The sequence below is a fragment of the Maylandia zebra genome, linkage group LG22 (genome assembly GCF_041146795.1).
Source record: "Maylandia zebra isolate NMK-2024a linkage group LG22, Mzebra_GT3a, whole genome shotgun sequence".
NCBI classification, from domain to species: Eukaryota; Metazoa; Chordata; class Actinopteri; order Cichliformes; family Cichlidae; genus Maylandia; species Maylandia zebra.
The window spans coordinates 23,563,652-23,584,765 of record NC_135187.1 but is presented as its reverse complement, the minus strand read 5'-3'; the positions used below and the strand labels follow the sequence as shown (position 1 = coordinate 23,584,765).

Here is a 21,114-nt window from a genome sequence, read left to right as displayed (position 1 = left end):
ACTCAGACAATTAAGCATAACATATTTACATGTATTTGAAGTATGAAAACAGTCGGAGCAGCCTCTGAATCAACACAACCTCTGTAATGGAAAGTCTGTAATTGGACACAAGCCTGTGACTGTTCTTCTGTTCTGTTTTTTGTTTCAGTCTTTGATGATCGCATTAAAGCATTTCAATCAAATATTATAAACAGCAAGGTTCCTTTTATGTAAGATTCCGATTACACGAAGAAACGAGGAGATCTAAAAAGGAACAGAAACAGGAGGAAACTGTTCTGGGAGTCGGCTGCTCTGTAAAAACACACACAAAACCTCCCAAAAGCAGAAATATTCTTTCCTGTCAAGAATACTGGTAAAAAAAAAGGAAGTAAAAATAAGAAATATTAAAGTACTACTGACCACTACCTAAAATGCCCTGACATTCAGTTTTCCAGCATGTGCACTTGTGTAGTTGACCATAGTGTCTCCCCACTGCTCTGTTTCTATTACATGCAGATGATAACATCTATAACTGACATATAGGGAAGGAGGCCAGGGTAAAAGGAGGAAGGAGAGGATTTACTGCTCTCCTGGAAACTGTCTGAGGGGGAGAGTTATCTTGGAAGCAAAGAGCCATGGATGAGCGGAACAGAATGACGGATAGCGAAAGTAAGGGATGCACAGGAAACCGACCAGCACACACACACACACACACACACACGCACACACACACACACACACACACAGGCAGACGGGCACATACACTTTCCCGTGTGTTTTTGCTAAAGACGAGGGGCACGATTTCCTTGTCTTGTAATGATTTCTAAATAGGGCGTCATTGCCCAGGGATATATTTAATTGCCACACACCGGCTGGTGACGATGATGTGCACTGACAAAAAGAGCGCACGAGGCAGAGGGAGAGCAAGAGAGGCACCAGTCATGCTTGTTTTTGAAGTCTGACTTTGACTTCGCAAGGGCAGGAGTGGCTGTCACTCGGTGGTCACCATTCGCAGCTCGCTGTTTTGATGTTTTGGGGGGAATTTTACTCCAGTTACAGAAGGTGGCTGCTGTCAGATATCGACTCGCTTGCCCACAGCGCCCTTTCTTGCTTCCTTTGCACACTCACAAGCACACGCGTGATCACCTTCATGCCAAGCTATTGTGTTCATCTTGAGCAGCGTTGCCAGATTCCCATTGCAGGAACTGTTATATCTCCCTCTCTGCTGCAAGCTGATGGGCGTTTGTGTTGTGCTGTGTGTATGCTTTTCTTTTTTTAAGTGCACATTCATCTTTGTGAGCATTCCAATGTGTGTTTGTGTATTTCTGATCCAGTATTCAGGGCCAGTCTCTCTCACAGTTACCACTCTGTCCACCACCAGAGTGGATCAAACAATCAAGACTTGATTGAAATGCAGACTTTCAGCTTTAATTCAAAGGGTTAATAAAAGCATTGCTTTAACTTTTTTAGGAATTACAGCTATTTTCACAGATAGCCTCTGAAAATGAATAGCTATGTATACGAAAAACGGAAGATTTAAAATTCCAGGGATTGTATAGCTCAGTCACAGGAGACAAACAAAGGTCATGCTTAGTGATTGGGAATGATTTTGAAATTCACATCTGCAGTGTTTGAAACACACACTAGGCTTTCAGGAAGAACTACGCGTGTCTGTGTGTCTGAGAGAGAGTTTCCCTCACTGTATTAAGATAGATAGCTTTGTCCATGGGAGGCTATCATGTGTCTGGCAAACAGATTCCCCTCTTGTCAAGCCAAATGAACACAGATAAGTTCACCAGAGGAGACATTGGAGGGGGGAAGAGTGTCCATGTGCACATATCATAAAGGTTATATTAAGAATAAAGATGTAACGCGGGCAGGTGTCCCAGAATGATCTGGTCCTTTCATGATAAGTAAATCATAGTTTCATACATAAGAATCTGCAATGAGTTCCCTCATATAAATCTTAAGAAATGCAATGCTTGCATGAGGCAAGTAATTACATTTATTCTAGAATTCATTAAAAAATCTGACGGCTCAAAGGATGTGAAAATACAGAATAAGTCCAACCTTTTGTAGAATTTAGTAGATGCAACTGACCTTGTCGTCAACAATCTCCTGGTTGACGACCAGGAAATCCTGCACCTTTTTATAAAAAGGTGACATCATAGTTTTACAGGGACAGCAATAGTGATGTGTCATTTGTGAGCGAGCCGATTCATTGTAGTAAACAACGACAAGGAGAGCTGAATCTTCAGGTGCTCCTGCTCAGCCCTGCTGAAGACTGCAAAGCTAAAATGAGGCACTGGCTGAAATCACACCCATTTTTATTTTCAGCCATTTTTCATTTCAAACTTTTGTCCAGGCCTTAAACCCCATGTATGTTCTCCTTAGTAGTAGTAAATGAATAAAAATATTTATTTTATAAAAACATGAATAAAAAATTGTCTCCCAACACAAAAAACATTCCTAATTGTTAAATTAGGCTAAAATAGAAGAGCCGGACCTCCCATCACTAAGCAGCAGGTATAAGTAACGCCAACAAACTGGGTCCCATTTGTGCAAAGTGTTACCCACTTTGCCTCGTTTTGCTTTCACTCACTGGCATTTGAAACTTCTTGGTTAGGCTTAGGAAAGGATTGCGGCGTGGGTTAAAATACACACATTCCCACTAACAAGAGACAGTCATAACCTGGTGCATCACACACAGCCACTAACAGACACCTTGTTTGTAACATTTTGCAACATTTTGGTGATTACTCTGTTCAGCAACAGGGTAATTTAGCCTTCAGGACAGCCAGTAGTATGCCAATGTCAATTTAAGATTAAGACACTGATGATCTTTAGTGTCACCGGCCAAACTTCACAAAAATATCAAGGAAGTCACTTGTGGCAAAATGATAGAGCATGAAGTGCTAGGCCATGCTAATAAGCTGTGGGATGAAATTGACCCGAACAACAAATCTCAGCGTCACAACGCCGTATTACCAGGTCCTTCCCTCTCACACACACCTTCAAAATTCCACTTTAATTCCACAGATATAGGTTCTAATCAGAAAGTATGAATTCCACTAAAGATAAGACAAACGCTGGGGAAACCTTTTCTCCATTTTTCTTTTAATATTTTTTTATATGATTTTGCAGTGGACACACCCTGAATGTGGGACAGATATTTGCAAATGCCAGTGAGCGGTAACACACACACAGCTATAAAACCCCATCTTCTTTCAGGGCTGTGTACCAGGGTAAGTTCTCCATCATGCATCAAGAATAGAAACAGTTCAAGACGACATACACTTACAGGTCTTTGAACTTAAATGCACCCCGGCAGCAGCAGCAGCATGGGAATGTGTCTTTCCTTGATACTTGGAAGTAAAAAACAGATTTACATAATGGCAGGCAATATGTCATGTGCCTTGATGCTTGGTATCAGTAACCCTCCTCTGTCTGTCTTACTATGTCTCTCCTGGTGACAATACCATCAGCTCACTTCTTGAAATGGATGTTAGTATCCATAGCACCTTCAGAAGAGCATTAGATCACCACTGGTTATCAACTGCAAAGGCATTTCCAGCCTCATTCCACCTGACAGGTGGCAGGTTCCACATGTGTTAAATCACTTACTGTACCAAGAAGTAATTATACTGCCACCATAAATCTTCCAGATGTCCCAGCAAGTAAGATTATCTCCTCACACTCCACCACGCACGCATATACGGTCACGAGAGCAAATGCGCTTTATGCTGTGAATGCTGATACAAAAGCAGATACACATGCAAAGTAACTGCTGCGGGCTCAGGTGGCCAGTTGTTTACCACATGGGTCAAAGCATTGCACTTCCCACGCATGGCTGAACTATGAGTGGACAAGATACACTGGGAACAATTACTTTATAAAAGCTCACATGCTATTCACCAGGGCTATTGTGTGTTGGGGATTTTTTTGGTGAGTTGTTGGAGTGGCACAGTACTTGTCAAGAAAAGGTACAAGCAAAAAGGTTGCTTTCAATCAACAGCAAAGTCACATTTGCTGAACAGTTTCTGTTCTTTATTTTGAAGAATTAGAGAAACAATCAGAAGCAAGTATCCATGTCGACACAAAGCCATATCAGTGGCTATCACGCCACAACAACAGCCATCTCGTCTTGTGTTGTACAGCGAGACCCCACAATTTTAGAGAAAGAAAACTCAACGATTAGATCCTGTATAAGCTCGCTCACTGCACTGAGAGACAACTTGCTTGTAACAGAATCGCCAGGCTTAGGGTGGAGCAGCCATCTGCTCCAACTGGTTGGAGGAAGAGGAGAAAAAGAAGACAGGATAGATGAGCATAGAGACGTGCCGAATAACACAATAACAAAGACACAAACTGCAGAAAAGGATGGGAAAAAAGCGAATGACACGCAATATATATTTATGCACAAGGAGTGAAAACATAGGCCTTTGAAATCGTTGCTTCAAAGATGAGGACAGGTCTGAAACATTTGCAGTCTGCTGCTGTCTCCAAAGGAACTTAGTTGCCTCAAGATGGTGATGAAACAGCATTAGGATGGAGCTTGCGAAGCAGTGTGGACAAGTTGGCAATTAAATGCAATCTGTTTGCGATAATATGATGGTTATCTGGTGCCATCTACATGTACAAAATACTAACATTAAACTTTGCTAACTCTAGAAATTGACATAAACGGCTTACAGAGCTCAATCAGAACCCTAGTATCATAGATTTAAAACACAAATTTAGAAACTCCTCCACAAATAGTGACAAAGTTATTGCAGGACAGCGGTTTAAGTGCAAAATGACACTTGGCAACCTTGCTTTTATATAGAATTAGAATCAGAATATAAAGAGCAAAAAAAAATGAATTAAATTTTTCCAAGTCCCAAGGTTGACATCATAATTTTGCTATTGTGTGACTGAGCCCGTAATAATAAGTTTCAATTTTAAAAAAAGAAAGAAAGTTTTAAGCTTTATCTTAGGGTGACTGTCTCAAAAGCCCAAACATTTAACTGATTCCACATAGTCACACTGTTAGTAGGGTCCATGAAATTCAATGTATTGTTAAAAAATATGGGGGAAAAACTAAAGTAAAATGGGAGAATCACAGGTAAACTTGTCCTTCAAGAGTGAAATTCTCTGTTAGGATAATATGATACTATGAGGCCCCATATATGTGATGAATAGTAATTCCAATAGTTGAGTCTGGGAGTAATACGGGAGCTGCTCTGCTTTGCTTGGTGTTCTCAAGAGCTGGGTTGATCCAAACTAACATCTTAAAGCACTAAAGTGACATAGTGGATGCACAGCACTTTCTGTGTTTCAGTGCTTTTTAATATTATGTTTGACATCACTTATTATTTATGGTTTGATGAGTAGTGTGTAGCGAGCAGGACTGGAGATGTGAAGGGAGTGGTGGGATAGGGTCCACAAGCTGGAGAGTTTACAGGAGAAAAGTGTTGCGTCAAATCAAACTGATATAAACTGTATCGTCTGTTCCTCTTTTCCAATTTAAAACAATATATTTGAACACTTTAAGCAGGCAGCAACACCCAGCCATAACAGATGGAGCACATGAAGTGAGGGAATACAAACGGCCTAACATAATTCATGGCGTTCCACTGATGTTAGAAGGAAAGTCAGAGGAGAAGAACACTAAAAGTCAGTGAAAAACATAGATAAATGTCACCTACAGTTGGGCTGCTGGGAGTGGAATAGTACCCATAGCCACATTAGCATCACGTGCTCCACTGCACAGCTATCAAGCTAATTGTGATGGATCAAATTGCCACTGTATGTAGGCAAAGGCTTTTGTTGTGTTCTTGTCAAAGCAAAGACAGAATTTTGTCGTGCAGGTGAACCGCCATTCGCATCCCTCAGATAGTTGCTTAAAATCAAATGCTTTGCTTCAAACTGCATGTCAGCGTTGCGCTCACATGAAATATCACTGTTGCCAAAACAACGCAGGGGTGTGTGGTTGAAAATCAGCAAGCGGTGCCACACCAACATATTTTTTTCTTGGTTTTTTTACTCTTTATAAAACCGCAGAGGCTGATGCTTCACGCAAAATGTCAACCCTGTCACAGAGATTTGCATGGTTGGACTTTGACATTGGAAAGCTTTTTTTTAATATCATCACGCGACTGGAAGTCCAACAAACAATTGCACACACATCCACATGCACGCTAGCCTCCTGTGGGGATTGTATCATGCGACTGTGGGCACAGGTGCTCTGTGGAATGCCTGTCTATTTTCTGCAGTTAATTGATCACATGAAGTCATCGGAGCTTGACTTTGGGAGTCAGTGGGCCAGAGAGTGATACAGACTATGTGAGTGTGCATCTATGTGTGTGTCTGCGCTGTAATACATCATTGTATTCCATTATCAACGAATCGCTCTATGGCCACTCTAAAGCTGTGAGAGCCTTCTGAGAGATGCTGTAGCTCTGAGGTTTTTCGTCATCCACTCGTTCACACACAAATATCCTAGGCGCTCGCACTAACTCACACTTGCTCTTGTTCTCACTCTCTACTCATGCACACACGCAGGCATACACACACATGCTGCACAGTGCAGTCTCAAATGATGGGTATGCATGGGATGGGGGCTCTCTGGAGGTTATCTAATTTGGCCCACTGGTGCCTTAACCACATCTCCCTCGCTTCACTTCATCTCCTCGCATGTCGCTCAAAACTTCCGCTGGCCTAAAATATCCCGCTCACAATTTTACTCTGACTTCGCTCGCCTCCTAACATCATACAACTTTCATTAGGTGCAGACAGAGTGATAGACCTAATTCAGCACCAACCTTTGCCCCCCATCTTATTCCCCTCGACCAGTTACACCCTTGGGATCTGAAAGGCATTTTCAACACGGGGCCAGGATACTGAAACTCTGCTGTACTATATTCTTCCTATATCCTCTTGTGTGTGTCTGTCTGTGTGTGTGTATGTATGCATTTTAATGTTATATGTGTCTTCACTCTTTTTATGTTGTTCTCAGTAAGCTAGTATTGGTATAGTATGTTCCTGGAGAACATATTGCCAATTCCTTCCATAAATATTCTCTGATTAATAAGGTTTTTCAGTTTAATTCAATTGAGCTCAATTGAATTGAATTAAATGTTATTTATATAGCGTTAAATCAAAACAGTCACCCTAAGGTGCTTTATTTTGTAAGGTAAAGACACCAAAATAATAGAGAGAAAACTACAACAACCTCTTTTGAGCAAGCACTTAGCTACAGTGGGAAGGAAAAACTCCCGTTTAATAGGAAGAAACCTGCAGCAGAACCAGGCCCAGGAAGGGGCAGCCATATGCCATGACTGATTGGTGAGAGAAATGAGATGAAAAGGTCAAAACCCGCTTAAGCCTTTGGTATACCATGCAGATTTGCCCTCATCACCACAGGGGTAAAAAAAAGAAAAAAGAAAAAGAAGCAAACAAACAAACAGGAAGTTTACTAGATCATTTAGCATGAGTGAGTAAGAGTATATGCTTTTTACAATACTTTTTTAATCCTTTGGTGTTAAAAAAGTCATTGTGTCTACCTGTTTATGGATCATTTATGGATCAAATTCTGTCTTTGTTGAAAACGCAAATTGAGTTTAAACATCGTACATTTTCTTTTTCAACTCAAAAAGCTAACCAGCGCACCAGAAACGACAATGGATGCAATTGGAACGCAGCGAGATATCTGAAGACGCTAATTAGAGAGGAGTTACAGAACTCAATCTAAACAGCCTGAAATTGCCTTTTATAAGCTGTTTGTGTATTGGAGTTAACACCTGCAATATCACACATCAACACAGCTCACATAATTGAATTCTAACAGAATACAACCCGCTTAAAAAAAACCTAAATCTGTGTCAAAAACTGAGAATAAACATCTTGAATCTATATGTGCAGATGGCAGTGGTGGGAGGCAAAATAAGACATAGTGGCAGAGTATAACATGTAGGAGTCAAGCAAGCATGCATACTATGCAAATGTATTGTGCCATCTGCAAAACAAAAAAAAACAAAAAAAGAATGTAAGAAAAAGAGGACAAAGAGGTCATATTTATTGGAAAATACACAATATACAATATAATTTTGATTTGTGGCATATTTAATGGCATCAGCAGGAAGTTGGCTTGTGTACTGTTCCAATCCATACTGATCCAAAGCAATCTGTTGAGAAAATGGGAAAGGATTTAAATGACAAGGTGTGTATGTCTATCAATGTGTGTGTGTTTATGTGAGTGTGTGTGTGTGTGTGTGTGTGTGTGTGTGTGTGTGTGTGTGTGTGTGTGTGTGTGTGTGTGTGTGTGTGCTTATGTGAGTGTTTGGGCCTTTGCTGAAGCATAAAGGGGCTCAGTGCTGAGCCCGTTCAGTACCATGTGCACAGAATACTAATTCTCCTGCCACAGTCTTTCACACACACACACGCACACACACACGCACACACACACACACACACACACACACACGCACACACACGTGGCCGTGCTCCATTCTTTTAGGGAAAAAATATCTCCGCAGCTACTGTATTGTATGGCATGCAATTACTCTTTGTCATAAGCCGTGGCGTGTGTTTGCAGCCTGCATTTTTCATTGTGTTTGTATGTGTTCGGGTAAAGGGTTATGCAAACACCTGTATGTAAATACAGTGTACCAGCACACTGTGAGAATAAACACATATTACCCATGTTGCTCGAGATACACAAGAAAAAGCACACACTTCTCTCCGCTCTAATTACCAAGAAGCCATAGTATTCCGTGAGGAAGGGATGAACTGACTGCTTGTGTGTGTGTCTGTGTCTAGGTGTGCGTGTGTAAGTGTGTATTTTTAAGTGACGGACCACTGGCTTCTGCTCAATGCAAGGTTGATCTGGTCCCCAGAGCTCTCGTCAAATCCCAGTTCCCTCTCTAATTTCCTCCTTTCTGTGTTTCCACCTCCTCTTTCTACACCCCTACCACATGCATATGACATAATCCGCAACCTGAATCTGTGTTAACATGAATTCCCTTGGAAGTGAAATGCTGTAACTGTGTATGTGAGTGTGTGTGAGTGTGTGCAGTATGGATGTGGGAATGTGCAGGGATTAAGGCAGATGTCCAGCAAAGTGACCTTTTGACAGCTGGATAATGAAGCGTATAAGGAAATTAACGACACCTTACTCGCAGAAATTCAGATGTCAATATTTAAGCATGCAGACTTGCCATGAAGTATCTGTAACTAAGCATAGTAAAATACTGTAGTCATGTATGAAAGTCTTAAGTCATCCATCACTTCTTTATTCATTTTATTCATGGAAGAAATGATCTCAGTGGAAGTTTGGCCGTCAAGAAACTATTCAAACGCCAAATTCCACAAGAAGAACTCACATTATTGAAGCAGCGTGGGGTCATGTTGATCAAAAAAAGTACAAAAGGCAGGTCAAGCTTCTTCAAAGAAGAGCTTTGAATGCCTCCATTTACAAAGTAAAATTACCAGAAAGGTTGTAATACAAAATACTGACTTTCAAGCTCTTTAGAATTGTACAAACTCAGTTTTTGCCTTACGCACTATATTTCCATTTCCATTTGCACATTTCAATAAATCACTGCACAAATTTTGTTATTTTCCTAATAAAAATCGGGTGACTTAAGACATTTGAACAGCATTGTGTATTACAAAAACTGTCATCCTGAAATATATGTTTTTTTCCGACAATTTATGAAACTTGAGCATATTTTATTATGTGCACAGGTCTCTGTGGTACTGGACTGTTAAAGGAATGAATCATTGTGTACCACTGTAGCTGATCAAAGTCACTCAGATTAAAGTAAGAGAAATACAAGTCAAAGACAAGTCCAGCTGTCCTTGCTCTCCTGCATTTGTAAACACTGCTGGTGGATATTACAAATATGACCCGAATGTGTCATGACAGCACAAAGCCAGATTGCACTTGCACTGGAGGCAGTGGACACTTCTTCAGCTGCTTCATTCCTATATTTATGGGTTGAACTTTAGTTCCACTCCAGTGCCAAAATAAAAGGAAGAAAGAAAGAAAGAAAAAGAACACAAGACTGTACGTCTAACAGTCGGCACCAATAAAAATTCTTTTGACAATAGTAATTAAGAACAACAAAGTGCTGGTATTTACTGTAAAGGTTGAGCCTTTTTTTTTTTTTTATAAATAAAGGAAAAATTACAGTAAAATTACTCTATTAACTTTTCTATTTATTTTTTAAAGAATAGCAATACATATACACCACGTTGCATTTAAGTAAAATGCAACCAGTGCAGTTTATGGAGTTTATGGACTTGTTTTTCTTTTTTTTTTTCTTTAAAAGAATGGACTCCCGTCTTCTTGGCATGGAGAACAGAGGCTGAAATTTTTTAAGGTTAGCTTGAGGCTGCATCCTATAGTATTTCCTGAAGAGTACATTATTTAAACTGACACTTCTCTGTGCTTACAACAGCAGTCTTTTCATTCCTAATACCAACTAGTGCAAACAATACGATGAATAACAAAAGAAAAACAAGCACCAAATTACACCCTTGCAAACTTGAGAAGGAAGCTTCCACTTAGAGCCCCAATTCAATATGTGCATGCCTACTAATTAAATCAAAGGGCAACTACGGTAGATATTGTAGTGTGATGAATGAGCCAACACATACAGGATGGTGTAATTCTCTCACAAATGATTGATGAATGATTGAAAACAATGATGCTAGCTTCATATTCTCCGTTCAGCTGTCTCTCACATAAATGAGACGTTCTTACGTCCTCGGGATCCAGAACAGCTCATGATATTAAGAAATATAGTATACCACGGTAAGATAAATCTGCTGTTTATTGCCATTTTCCGATTAGGTGAGGTAGAAGCTACGGGCAAATGTGGTGGAAGCCACGAGCTGACATGACAAGGAACTCCATGTCATCAACTTAATCCTTACACTTCATACACCAGGAGAAGCCATCTGTCATCTATCACAGTGCTGTTGTTGGCACACGTGCGGACTTTATGAATACATAATTGACAAATCACAGGCATGACATGAATGAGTAAAACTACAAGCTATCATGTAAATTACACAGGATCTTAGAATAGGGTGGACATAATGGATGGTCCCTATTTTCATCAGCAATTTAATAGCAGCAATGTACTAATTGAACCCACATGCACTAAAGACATGCAATCAGGGTATCTTATTTGAGAGTTCCTTTGAAGATTTAATGTATTCTCTCATTGCTGTGTAGATATATAAGTGTAGTTCACCATTAAGAATTGGCTAGATTAAGAAATGGTTTTTCTCTCTTCATCTCTAAAAAGGCCAAATAATTCACTCAAGCAAGGCTGCCCTTCATTCCAAATAGAAATCTAAAGGATCCTGTGTATTTGCAGGAGCAAAGCCTTCAAGCTCACTTTATACCGCAATAGAAATAAGAACATGAGAATGTGAAATTAATATTTTTATGTAATGCTGAGATCTCTGTCCATATTAGTACGTGCATTTGATTAATGTGCAAAGGAGAGTTAGCTGTAATATTTTCAGTTTTAGAAAAGACAGAAGAAGAAAGCATAACATGTAAAGACCATGAGATAAATAGCATGTGGAAATAAGCATTGTCACAAACTTTCAACTGTAAATATTAGCCACATGCTAATGTGTGCACATGTATGATAGAACTTTGTATTTCCTTTTTCTTTTTCGCTTAATACAAAATGATTATGTGGAAGACATCAGGTGTGGGCGGAGACAGCTGCTGATGGATTGGAAAAGCCGGGGATCTGAGTTTTATCAAGCAGACCTGACATTCAGCCACAAAACATCTCAGGAACTGAAATGTGCCTTCACTTGCTCATGGTCGTGGTATAACAGTTAGCTCTAAGAATCACATCATAAGCACAAGAGTTACAAAAAATATAGAGAAAAGCCTTTTAAAGCATAAACGTATTGCATTATGGCTTTTTTGCTGTTTTAGGTATACGTACATTGCAGGTCATGTGCAAGTCCAGCTTTTTAGAGTAACTAAAACTGCAAACTATTTACAGCAGTTGAGAAAAAGCCCAAGGTTACATGTTTATTAAACTGGAAAAGCAATCTGTTTGCATTACTTTCCATACTCTCTGCCATTTGAGACATTTGCAGCAAATTTGAGAAAGTTAGATTAGAGAGTTGAATGATTATTATTGTTTAGTTTGCTCCTCGAAGAGTCAGTGTCAGTAGAGGAGATTCAATTTCATATTCTGCAAACAAGTTTGTTGAATTTACTATGAACTGTTTGGCTACAAAGTACCATCTCTCCCTGCCAGCATCCACTGAGACGCCTATAGAAAAATACACATATGCGGTATTAAAGACCTGGTTGAGCAAAGTGTCACTCTAATAAACTACATAGATAAATTCTTTCTTTGCCAACTCCATGGATGAAGAGCAAACAGGCTTTTTTCACAAGTAAATACTCATCATTTGATGTCTCTGGCTCCCTTGTAGGTAACCTAGGTCATATTTAGTACAATTTGATTACTGTACTGGTTAAGGTCATCTTGTAAAAAGGAAAAAAAGTAGATTTCAGATTCAAACGGCTTAACAATGTAAACTGTGTTGATAAATTACTTTTGTTAAAACAAGAAACTCGACTGCTGAGTTTAACTTGTATTCATGACGAATTAGAAAGTTCTGTTGATCATGTATTTATCTCATCTATAAATCTAAAATCTAAAGATACTGATTGTGTAACTCGGTGTAATTAGATCTGTTTGCCCATTTCAAGGAAAAGATCTATAGAATTGTTACCTTCAGAAGTTTTAGTTGTGAGTTCAGCTAATTAGATGTCCAGTGGATTGCTTATGTAAAATTTATGAAGAAAGAACTGCAGTATATTTAGTTCCCATCATGGCTTCTCATTGCGAGTTGGCAACCCTGCCTTATTTCATCTTCTTCTTTGATGTGCTTGTTTTTATATGCTTTTCCTCTAATTTCCTAACTCTTGCGCCAAAACCTCTTCTTTTTTTTTTTTTAGCACCGACACGCGCCCATCACACATAAAAACTACAGTTTTTATGTGTTTCAACTGACCTTTAACTTTTAACAGTTGTTTTAATTCTGGCTGGGAATGAAGTCGTATTTGTTGCATAACTATGGAAGCAATATGGTAAATAGATGCATCTCGATGAGGGGTTAGGTCATTAATTATTATTTTTATTATCAATAATAAATGAGTCTGTCTTTCTGCAACTGAGACAGATGAGCTGTTACAGAGTAGCAGTTTTACTTTTTCATTTCAGTTTCATTTCCTTTTATACAGATGTTGTCCTAAGACTCAGACCCTGTTTACTAAAGTCAAAATTCATTTCCTTTGTTCTAATTTTTACTATTTGTTTTCGTCTTAAATTTAAAGTGAGTGTCTGAGTCTCACCACAGCTGACAGTTGAAAATTGGCAACCATGCCTTAAGGCAAAAAGTGGACCGGCACGAAGGAGAAAGCTGGCATTTAAGCTTTGTTTTTGAGTGTCTCTGACTCAGCGGGGGCAAAATTGTTTATCTTTCAGTCGACAGAAAGGGGACAGGAGCAGAGTAAAGGCAAGATTATGGCTGTTACTCTGACAGCACAGTCCTGGATTTACAGTAATTTTAACATTTATGGATAATTACTGCAAAAGGGAACTGGTGAGAAAAAAATGTTTTCTACAGAAGACCAGGGGTTGAGAACATCCTGCAGGAGTGGACAGTGGCTGGTTGCTAACTAATCTTTTTTTTCTTCTTCTCTGCTCTCTTTAGGGGTCCCCACAGCAGACTGCGTGCATCCATCTAAACCCTATTGCCAACATTTTCCTCTCTCATGCCAACCCTCTTAATGCCCTCCTTTAATACATCCATACATCTTCTCTGTGGTCTTTCTCTTGTCCTCCTGCCTGGCTCGCCATATTCAACATTCTTTACCCAATATATCCACTATCCTTCCTGTGCATATCTCCTATCCTGGTAGATTAAAGGTAGCCTTATCTCTCTAACTTTAACTCAAAACCTGAGCTGCCCTTCTGATGCAATCATTTCAAATGCTCTCTCTTATGGTCACTGCCACTGAAATTCTTAGCATCTCCAGCTTTGCCTCCTGATGTTTTGGTAGCGCCACCTTCTCCAAACCATACATGTGACTGCTAATCAATATGTCAGCAAATAACTGTCTTATGGAAGTGACACAAAAATAAAGCTAAGAGGTCTTTCAGGACAGTGGCATAAGCTGGATATCACTGCAACCCTTAGAATTAATTAACAGAGTTGCATTATCAGTTTGACTTTTGGCCAAAACAGTTACATGGCACTTTCTCAAGCAATAGTACATCAGGTCAAGACAAAATGGTAAATGACTCACTTCCTTAATCTCCCTTAAGTATACCCTTTTCTTCCTCTATGAGGTTATAAGATGATAAATGCTCCCCTGCTCATGAAATCCGGAAGACGATAACCTTCCCACTAGCAAGGTAAAAATCTCCCTAGAGCTCTTAGTGTGTGTGTTAGTGTGTTGTTAAAGGAAGGCCAAGCCTAACAATAACCTGGTTCTAATTATTACTATGCAGACTGCAAACATGCTTATGAGGCACCCAAAGGAAAATTATTATGCAATTATGTGACCTGAAAAGCAAACTCCATCTCAGCATATCACATGCACCTCTATATTGTTCTAATTTAATTACATTAGACTAAATACTCTGGTGGCAGTGATGAAGTGAAATGATTAGAAAGCTTTAGCACAAGTGCTTGTCCATTTCTGTTTGGATTAAGCACTTATCTGTGTTGCTTGCAGGCAGAAAACAGATTTATGTGGATGCACACACGCAAACAAATTTCCATGTGTATTGTGCGTGAAAGGATTGTCTTCTTTGTGTCTAATTCATTGATGTAGAAAAGACGGTTTGCATATTGTCCATTGGTGTCAAATCTGATCTAGTCCTAACATTCTCAGTGGATGGATACACACACACATACACACACAATACCGTTCAGCATGTAAACTGAAGTCATGGGAGACCCACCCCTTGGCCACATGGGGGAATCTCTAAAATATAGATCAAAAGGCTGGATTTCTGTCAGGCATTACAAATCTTTTGATGGAAGGTTTAAAGGGCCTCCTTTGAACTGCTTCGTTTTTTTTAAATTAAAGGCCAACATGCAAAAGACAAAATTCAAATAATAAATTATCTGTCAAGCAGCCAATGTGACCCCCCTCTCGCCACCTCCACCGCTTCTCGAGGTGCTACAAAAAGGCACGATAACAAACTTTTCTTTTCCATTTGTTACTCCGAGTGGATACATAAAATAAACAACTCAGAGTGTTTGGGTCAGCTTGCACCTTGGACTATCTTGCTTTATTGCAGGTTGTGTTACAAGGCCAAAGTAATTTTCACATAGGGATGTGTGCTCATGTGTGATGCACTGAAAATAGCAAGACCAGCACTGAAACACCACCTCATAAATTACAGTGAAAGGAATCCTACCTTGTCGTACGTCTCGGGGCGCTATGGCGATTGCATCATTGGAATGCAGTTCGGTGACGCAACAGTCATCAGGAGCCAGTGACCCGTTACTGAAAGTGTGCGGTGTCTCTGGGAGCAGAGGAACAGGTGGTGCCATGATGTTGTGATTTGGACAAATACAGCCTGTCTGGGTCATCCCACAACCATCCCCATCAGAAACCTCCTGGTCTCCATTGTGATCAGTGCGCAAACACTCCTCGAACCATCGGCAGAGCACACCGCAGGTAAACTGACTGGAGTTTTCGTTGTTAATGAGTAACACCTCTACCAGTCTCAGCTCCAGCAATTCCTTAGATACCTGAGGCTCATCTGCAGCTGGATGTCTCGTTAGACACAGTTGGACAAAGTTCTTATCGAACTGCAGAAAGGAGTAAGGTCCGTCTGAACTGGTGCGGCTGCCACAAAGATCGATGACTTCCTGATCTCTGGCTGTGGCCGTCTGTAAGTGCAGGGGACAGCTTTGATTGGCTAGGTGGTGGTCAAGGGAAAGGAGCATGGGGGAGTGTGTCCTACAAATGACAGGGTGGCGCGTGAAGCGGAGATAGAGGGAGTACTTGGTGGGATCCGGGTTTTCCAGAGACCAGGAACAACCCGGTGCCCTGGAGGGAAAAAGCTCCCTTAGGGAGAAAGAGCCATAGAGCACCCCAGCTACAAGGCTGGAGCATGGTGAGGACAAAGGCGAGGGGGCCCCCTCTGCCCCGGTGCTGGGGACGCTATTGGCAACCCCATAGGCAGCCTCAGCCAGGGCAGAGAGAGGAGCTAGAGCGAGGGCAGACACGGCAGCCAGTGCCCCAGCCACAGCCAGGAGAGAGGACAGCACAGACAGACACACCCCACCAGCAGTGTTCATCCTATGACATTCGTCCTGCAGGGGGAGAGAAGAGAGAATAGGATGGGTGAGGCGGGGATAGAGAGAGATCTGATTGGACATTAGACATATTAGGCAATACTTTCAAACAAAATCAACATGCCATGGATAAAAGAGAAAAAGTTCAATATTGTATTTAAAAAAATCACATCAAGCTGAAAATGTTTTGGACAGCTTTCTGCCACTCCTCAGAGTAGAATATAAACAACTTCATGGAAGCACTTCTCACGAAGCTCTTCAAACATACACACACAAGCGCCGTCAAAAACACAAACACATCCCTGCTGGGCTGGATTAAAAGGGTTGATGACTTGGCTGTTGAGACATTCACTGTGGGGCCTGCTCTACCCTTTCCTGCTGATATGTGCACACAAACACACAGACAACATCACGTACACATACACACACCATCGCCTGCTGAGAAGCTCCCCCAAGGCTCTGGCAAACTATTACCATCACCGACACAGTGAGGGTCCGCCAACAGCCTGATTTTGACTCACACAACACACACACACACAGCTGACAAAAAAACCTCTATATACAGTGTTTTAGCATTTTACTTGAAACTACTTCAATAGTCACTATATTTTTGTATTCTCAGTGTGTCGGCTCCATCACCTAAGACTTTCAAGTGGTTCTGCATAATTGTGGTTTGAAGAGGATGCGTGGGAGATGGGAAATGTTTGCACCACTCTACCAATAACCTTATAGCATAATACCTACTTTTTCTTGCAAAAAATATTACTATGCTTTGAAATTCAATAAATGCCTCAAGACAACACATACTTTTACCACAACTTTGTACTGTAAACACATTACAAAACTTTACAAAGCTACTACACAATACCACAAAAAGTCATTGATGAATTAAAAAAATGAAACTGCAAAGAAAAAAAAACAAAGATTTTCTTTGAATTAATGAGCTCTATATAAATAATATGTTCAGATGCAAAGATGCAGGACTTGGAAAGCCATCTCATGAATGAGGTACTTTCTGGGCTGATGTGCTTTTTTTTCTTAACTTAATTCATGCATGGTTCTCTTAAATTCCTCCAGCACATTTCAAATGCAATGCGGTTTGAACTGGACTTTTGCAGCTGTGCTTGGGATTATTGTCCTGTTTCATGACCTATTGACATATGGCCTCACATTTGACTCTAGAACAATTTGGTATACAACAGTCATTGGTTGACTCAATGACGGCAAGGTGTCCAGGTCCTGTGGCTGCAAAACAAGCCAACTCATCACCCCTCCACCACAGTGCTTCACAGATGGTATGAGGTGTTTGGCCATAATGCACAGCATCGCATTTGGCCGATACCAAAAACAGCATATCAGCACAAATGTGTCTGCTTTGGTGTCATCTGTCTAAAGGACATTTTTCCACAAGTCCTGTGGTTGGTTCAGATGCAACATGATCTTTTTAGAGGGGAGAGGCTTTCTCCTGGCAACTATTCAAAACAAGCCATACTTGTCATGTCATAAACTTTAACATCTAACATGTTAACCGAGGCTGAACATTGCATGTTCTGACTTTGGGGTGAAGATTTCCACTCTTAGGGAATTGGCAGCTGTCATGAATGTTTTCCACTTGTGAATAATCCATCTTTCTGCGGAATGATGGACGTCAAATGGTTTGAAAAAGGTCTTATAGTCTCTGCAGTCTCTGTAGATGATTAGAAACAATTTCTTTCTCTAAGATTATTGCTGATGTCTTTCTTCCTTGGCACTGATTTAAAACACACCTGAATGCTCTAAATACCCCCGTGCCAAACCGTCTGCTTTTACAGAGGTGCTCACATTTGCTGAAGATCAGTTAATAAGGTACATTTGATTAGCAGCACCTGGCTGCTACTTACCCTCTTCATTCACATGGAAATAATAAGGGTGGTATAATTTTTTTTCACACACTTCTGCATTTGCCTTAATTTCTTATACAATAGTAAGACACAACTTAGCACATCTTAGGTTTTATTTACCTATTTTTAAATTTTATTTAATATTCTCATTTGATTATTTGATGTCAAGTGTATGAGCTCACAAAATGTCATCTTCTTGTGAGCCAGCTGAGTGAAAGAGAATAAAAACATCCTTCTCTTTCTCTTCTCCTCAGCTGTAGTCTTGGTAACTTGCTTGTAGTGGGCCCAAGCTCTTGTTATATAATCCAAATTAAACATTAATGCATAAAAGAGAGAAAAACAGTGGAATTTCTGAAATTCATGGTGTGTTGTATGTAAATGAAATGGCAGGTAAACCACATATGTACAACCACAAGGGCATGCCACGTGAACCGGAAATTACATCCTTTTGCACTTGCACTGGTTATTTTGGGAGTATTTTTCACACTGACAAGTATGGCTGTCTGGAGTGGACTACATAACTATATATTATCCTTATAATGGTCAACAAGTTCTATATGGTCCATATCTCATTCTAGACGAGTGCCATCTTGGACTGGGAGGGACCACGGATTTTTAACCAATAGCAAAAGAATATCTTGGTACAAATGCAAATTCTATCTACATAGTGAACACTGACAAAATTTCATCAGGTATTGACTTTAAAAATTATGTTAAACTGTTTAATTATTAGTGTGAAGTGTAGCATGACAGTGCCAATCAGATTACTAAACCTTCCTACACAATGACCTACAATGTTTGTACGTTGAGAGCAACTCCACTTCCTTTAGGCTCAGATTAGTGAAATGCAGCAGTTACCTGTACTCACAGGATTTATATAAGTCTGATAAGGCCCTCCATCACTGCACATGTAGTCCACAAGATTTTGGTAAGAGGCTTACTTCACCAATGTCAAGAGGTGACTCCCCAGAGTTAGACAGCAAGAGGCACTTACGCTTATAGGTGTGAGATTTTAATGAGGGCCAAACAAAAGACAACGAGAAAGATGGAGGAGGAAGAGATGTTGAAGGAAGAAGTGAATTAAAGTTAAAGCCATTATACAACAACAGGGGAAATATGTACACAATTTGCATCACTTAACATGAAAAATAAATAATCCCCTTTGGAGTGGGGGGAAGCATTTTGTTGATGCTAACTCAGAGTGATGTACAGTGCATAAAATACTGTCATGCTCAAGGACAGTTGACCTACACGCAATTTTTCTGGACAATAAATCTGCTTCACGGGAAGGTCTCCGAAACCAGTATGCCACCCTGTTGTGCAGTGAGGAGCACAGGAAAGACAAATGTTCTTTAAAAATGTCCCATATGTAAGTGATGAAGAAGAAGAAAAAAGTGTTAATTCTTTTTTTTATGTTTGTTTTTGTCAAAGACAGCAACCGGAGACATATTGCAAAAACACACACACATATAACATACGAGTACTTGTACACAGAATATTCATTGTAGGCCTCCATTTGCCAACAGCACACCACTCAAAGGCACCGTACTTCTGTTCCCTTATCAGGCACTGTTTACTCTGGGAAGAGCTGGTAGTCGTGTGGGACAAGTAACCATAGCAACATTGTGATATTCTGTTTTTTTTTTTCCTTTCTTTCCTTCATCTTAGTCTTGTGTTACTATTTAGACTGGGTGTTTCTTCTACCACATTCCCACCTTGATACCCCCCCCCAACACACACATGCAGAATGAATGATCCAAAGAGCTTTCAAACAGCACTAGTGTGAGCTATAGAGACAAATGCATTGCACAGTGGGGGAAAGGTGGAAGGAATGTAGCATCTTGTGAAATCTGCTCAAGGATGATGCTGTCTGGCATGTGACGGGGTTATAGTCTTGTACCTGTCTGTTACAGACTGTCCTACTTAAACCAATTAAAAGATAAATACACAGAATGAATATCTGCACAATCTGCACAGGGGACACAGGCCCTGTGAAAAACATGTCACTTAGCTGTATGAATATAATGAATTATCTATATGACAAACTTCTTATATTTTTTTCCTTTCTGTACTGAAGGGATCGATGTGCCCTATGCTATATATTAATAAATACAGACTTTTGGATTGTTTCATTTATGTGCCAAAAATCAAAGTGTCTTCTGTAACAGACCGAACAAAAGTGAGGGCAGATACAGTATAGTCCAAACCATGCATAGGTAAAAAAAATAAAATACACACATTTTACGGATGAAAAGAAGTCAAAAGCGTTAAGCAAATTGTTTTTGGGACAATGAGCAATGAATATTCATAGAGCCACAGTCTGTGCTGGAGTAGGCCCTAAAGTGCCGTCTTCATGAGGCCATTCTGTCCCACTTCACTCTAAAACAGCACTTTACTATGGGCATCCATAAATATTCATTAGCTTTGATGTCTTCCTTCCCCCTTCCACCTTGACATTAATGTTATCACCAAGGATGGCAAAATATGTATATCCCTCACTCCCCGTCTCACCATCCTCTCCCGCTCCTCTTGGCTCTGTCGTTATTCTTTAATGCCGTGCAAGTGACAATATGACTCATCTGATTTTTGTCCTTACCATAAAACATCTGCAAGACAGAACAGTGCTGGGGCACTAGTTTTGAAATAATATCACAGCACTAAAAAGTATCGCTGTCCTTGACTGGGATTATTATTTCACAGAGTGCTTTAAAGCATCATTAATGACAGATCAAAAATGGGTCTTTTGTCCTCGACAGTAGAGTACTGAATGTAGTTTAGGGGAAACATACAGTGGGGCAAAAAAGTATTTAGTCAGCCACCGATTGTGCAAGTTCCCCCACTTAAAATGATGACAGAGGTCAGTAATTTGCACCAGAGGTACACTTCAACTGTGAGAGACAGA

General features: G+C 40.2%; 1 protein-coding gene across 20 annotated transcripts in view; it reads right to left on the bottom strand.

The window, feature by feature from the left end:
- The window catches only part of adgrb2 (adhesion G protein-coupled receptor B2), a 269,007-nt gene that overhangs the window by 174,312 nt on the left and 73,581 nt on the right, over positions 1-21,114 (bottom strand). For all 20 annotated transcript variants that reach the window (XR_013095411.1, XR_001167489.3, XR_013095409.1 and 17 more), the window contains exon 2: positions 15,447-16,350. Coding sequence is in view for 17 of the 20 variants with exons in the window: in XM_012918227.3 (XP_012773681.1) it covers positions 15,447-16,335 (889 nt within the window). In the remaining 3 variants the exon portion in view is untranslated. The remainder of the gene's footprint in view (positions 1-15,446; positions 16,351-21,114) is intronic.